This window comes from Helianthus annuus, chromosome 10 (genome assembly GCF_002127325.2).
Source record: "Helianthus annuus cultivar XRQ/B chromosome 10, HanXRQr2.0-SUNRISE, whole genome shotgun sequence".
Taxonomy (NCBI): Eukaryota; Viridiplantae; Streptophyta; class Magnoliopsida; order Asterales; family Asteraceae; genus Helianthus; species Helianthus annuus.
Genome location: NC_035442.2, coordinates 10,254,046 through 10,256,639, shown reverse-complemented (window position 1 = coordinate 10,256,639; position 2,594 = coordinate 10,254,046). Strand labels below are relative to the sequence as shown.

The window sequence follows — 2,594 nt, the reverse complement described above, 5'->3', positions numbered from 1 at the left end:
AACATAAGCAAAAGTGTGATGTTTCTGTATAATGGAAATTTAAATTTGCTGTATGAATAAATGTTTGATTATAAATCTTAATGTCTTTGTATTTGTTTGTGTAGGGAGACGAAAATCCAAAAATCCGGTATCAAAGCGGTAAAATACCGAATATCCAGTACTGATACCGGTACCGAACCGATACATTCAGTAGGGTATTCAGTACCCACTTCTCCACAATTTCGGTATCGGTAATTTTCGTACCGGTACCGAACAGATACGTCCGGTACAGTATTCGGTACCCACTTCTTAATTTCGATATCGGTATTTTCGTACCGGTATTGATCTCATTCCTAGTAGTTTTATCCAAAGACCCTGTACCAAACTTCTTCATTTTTACCATTTTTCTGCTCTTTTTTTCCTATTTTTTTGGGTATTAAAGTGTCTAAAAACCCATAATTTTTTTTTTAATTGATCTGTTGCAGCAAATCCATAAGCTTGTTCAGTCATTACCGTGCAGTCGGATCGAAATCAAGACCGTAAACTCCGTTGAATCACGGTTTGAAGGAATTATAGTGGCGGTGTCGGGTTCAGTCAAATCCGATTGCTTCAGTGGTTATCGGGAATTCGTTCAGACGTTTTTTCTCGCTCCCGATGAGAAAAAGAAGGATTACATGGCTATGGTTGATGTTTTTCACTTTGTTAGTCAGGAAGACTTATCGGGTATCGGATCTTTCTAATATAATAGCTTTGTTAAATTCATAAACACTAAGATACTGATAACTGTGGCTTAATTCTAGGTGTCGTATATGCGAAAGATCCCATCGATATTCACTATATCAAGAGAGACGACAGTGAAAGCGTTGAAGACTTCTTGTTCCGGTTCACCAATGAAACCTCGCAGATTTTAGGAGCGGATGAGAAGATGAAGATATCGGGTTTTGTTCTTGGAGTACGTGACGATGAGCTGGTCGAGAAACTACATGAAAACATCCCGCAAACAGTCAAAGACATGATAGATCGAGTCAAAGGTTTCGTTAGGGGAAAGAAGGCACGTGCTATCAAAAATGTCCGCTGTAACTTTTCAGCTTCGGTTCCCATGAACGACCCCAACCAGTACTGTGAATTCCATCAGGTCGTTGGTCATTATACGGACGATTGTGTTCTTTTAAAGAAAGAAATTGAAGAAGCGGTGCAGACCGGAAACCTTGCTCGTTTAGTGGAGGAGATCAAGTACCGTAAAGGTGATTACTCGTTTGACGCGAATCAGAAGGAGTCGGATGACGAACATCCAAAGAGGAAAAAGATTAGGATGGAAGAACCGATAACATCTCCCGACTGCATAGACACTCAGAGAACTAGTGGTGTTAAGGGAGGAAGTGACTCATTCGAATCATCGATGGAACAACCACAACCGATAACCTCTCCCGCTAATCAAACGAATGATTCCCAAGAAGGTCCTTGATGTGTGCAGACCATCACCAAGCATACCATGCAAGTCAAGGCCACATAGAGGTTTCCTTTTAGTTGTTATTTTCTGTTGTTACTTGTTTATTTCAGTTTTCTTATGTAATGAACTCATATACTAGTTGTGGACTAGTGGGTAGGTGATCATATATATAGTAGTAGTTGGGTCACAAAGTTAATTGTGAAGGCTATATATTTAGTCTGGGAGTCTTTTGATTATTATAAAAATACTTATTACAGAAATTATTTCCCAGTTTCCCTCACCCAGTGGCGGATCCAGGGGGTTCTTGGAGGAACCCCCTCAGTTTGGAAAAAAATGGAAAATTTTAGTGTAAACCTTGTATGATTTGGAAAGAAATAGTGAGAACATTTGAGAATCTAGCAAAAGGAACCATCTGAACAAAATTCATGGATTCGACACTGCCCTCACAGGCACATATTACACGTTTACAACATGTTCTAAATGTCCTAGCCTCCAGCAGCCTGCATGCCAAGGCGGCGATGTGCAAATTTGTTTGATCAAATTTAACAACCTGTCCAAGACATCAAGTCTCAAATATGGCGCAAACAAGTTCGGCCTACATTCAACAATCGTTAATGGTGGTAGTAGTTAAAAAAATATTGGTAGTTATATTAACGGTGTTAGTTGGTCTCAACTAATTTTGTGATTAAATGTTGTTGGGAATTCCGAACAATGAAACCGACTTGGCGTGCAAGGCTCAAGGAGGGTTTTTAGGAGTGGATAATTATAGACTATTAAATGTGACTATGATTTAATAATTTGTTGTAATTATCATGTCCTAGTTAATTGATTAGATAATTATTTAGCATCCTAAACGAGTTAGGGTTGGATGTCTTTAGGAGATTTTTTTTGAACGGCCAACAAAAGTTATTTTATTAATCAAAGGGTTAACAACGAGTTAGCCCACACCAATTACATACACCAATTTAAAAGACAATCTACATACATTTCCTCGATACATCAAAATTGCACCACTCTTCCCACGTTATTTCCTTCAACGATGAACGGTTGCCGACCCATATGAAGCTTAGATGCTTGATTTCCGTCGTCATACGTTCCAAATTCATTTTGAGCAGTATAACGCGTTAGGTTAGGGATTGTAATCAAGTTTTGAGCAGTTTTCTTG

The 2,594-nt window shown here is 38.7% G+C and overlaps 1 protein-coding gene across 2 annotated transcripts; it reads left to right on the top strand.

The window, feature by feature from the left end:
- LOC110883973 lies at positions 1-1,689 on the top strand. 2 transcript variants are annotated; one of them, XM_035979089.1, is made up of 3 exons: positions 36-265; positions 465-702; positions 780-1,689. In XM_035979089.1, the coding sequence occupies exons 2-3, from the start codon at positions 654-656 to the stop codon at positions 1,442-1,444; spliced, it is 714 nt and encodes a 237-aa protein (XP_035834982.1). In that variant the 5' UTR covers positions 36-265; positions 465-653; the 3' UTR covers positions 1,445-1,689. The 2 variants fall into 2 exon arrangements, with proteins under 2 accessions (XP_035834981.1, XP_035834982.1); XM_035979088.1 differs by having other exon boundaries at positions 1-702.
- The last annotated feature ends 905 nt before the right edge of the window (positions 1,690-2,594 follow it).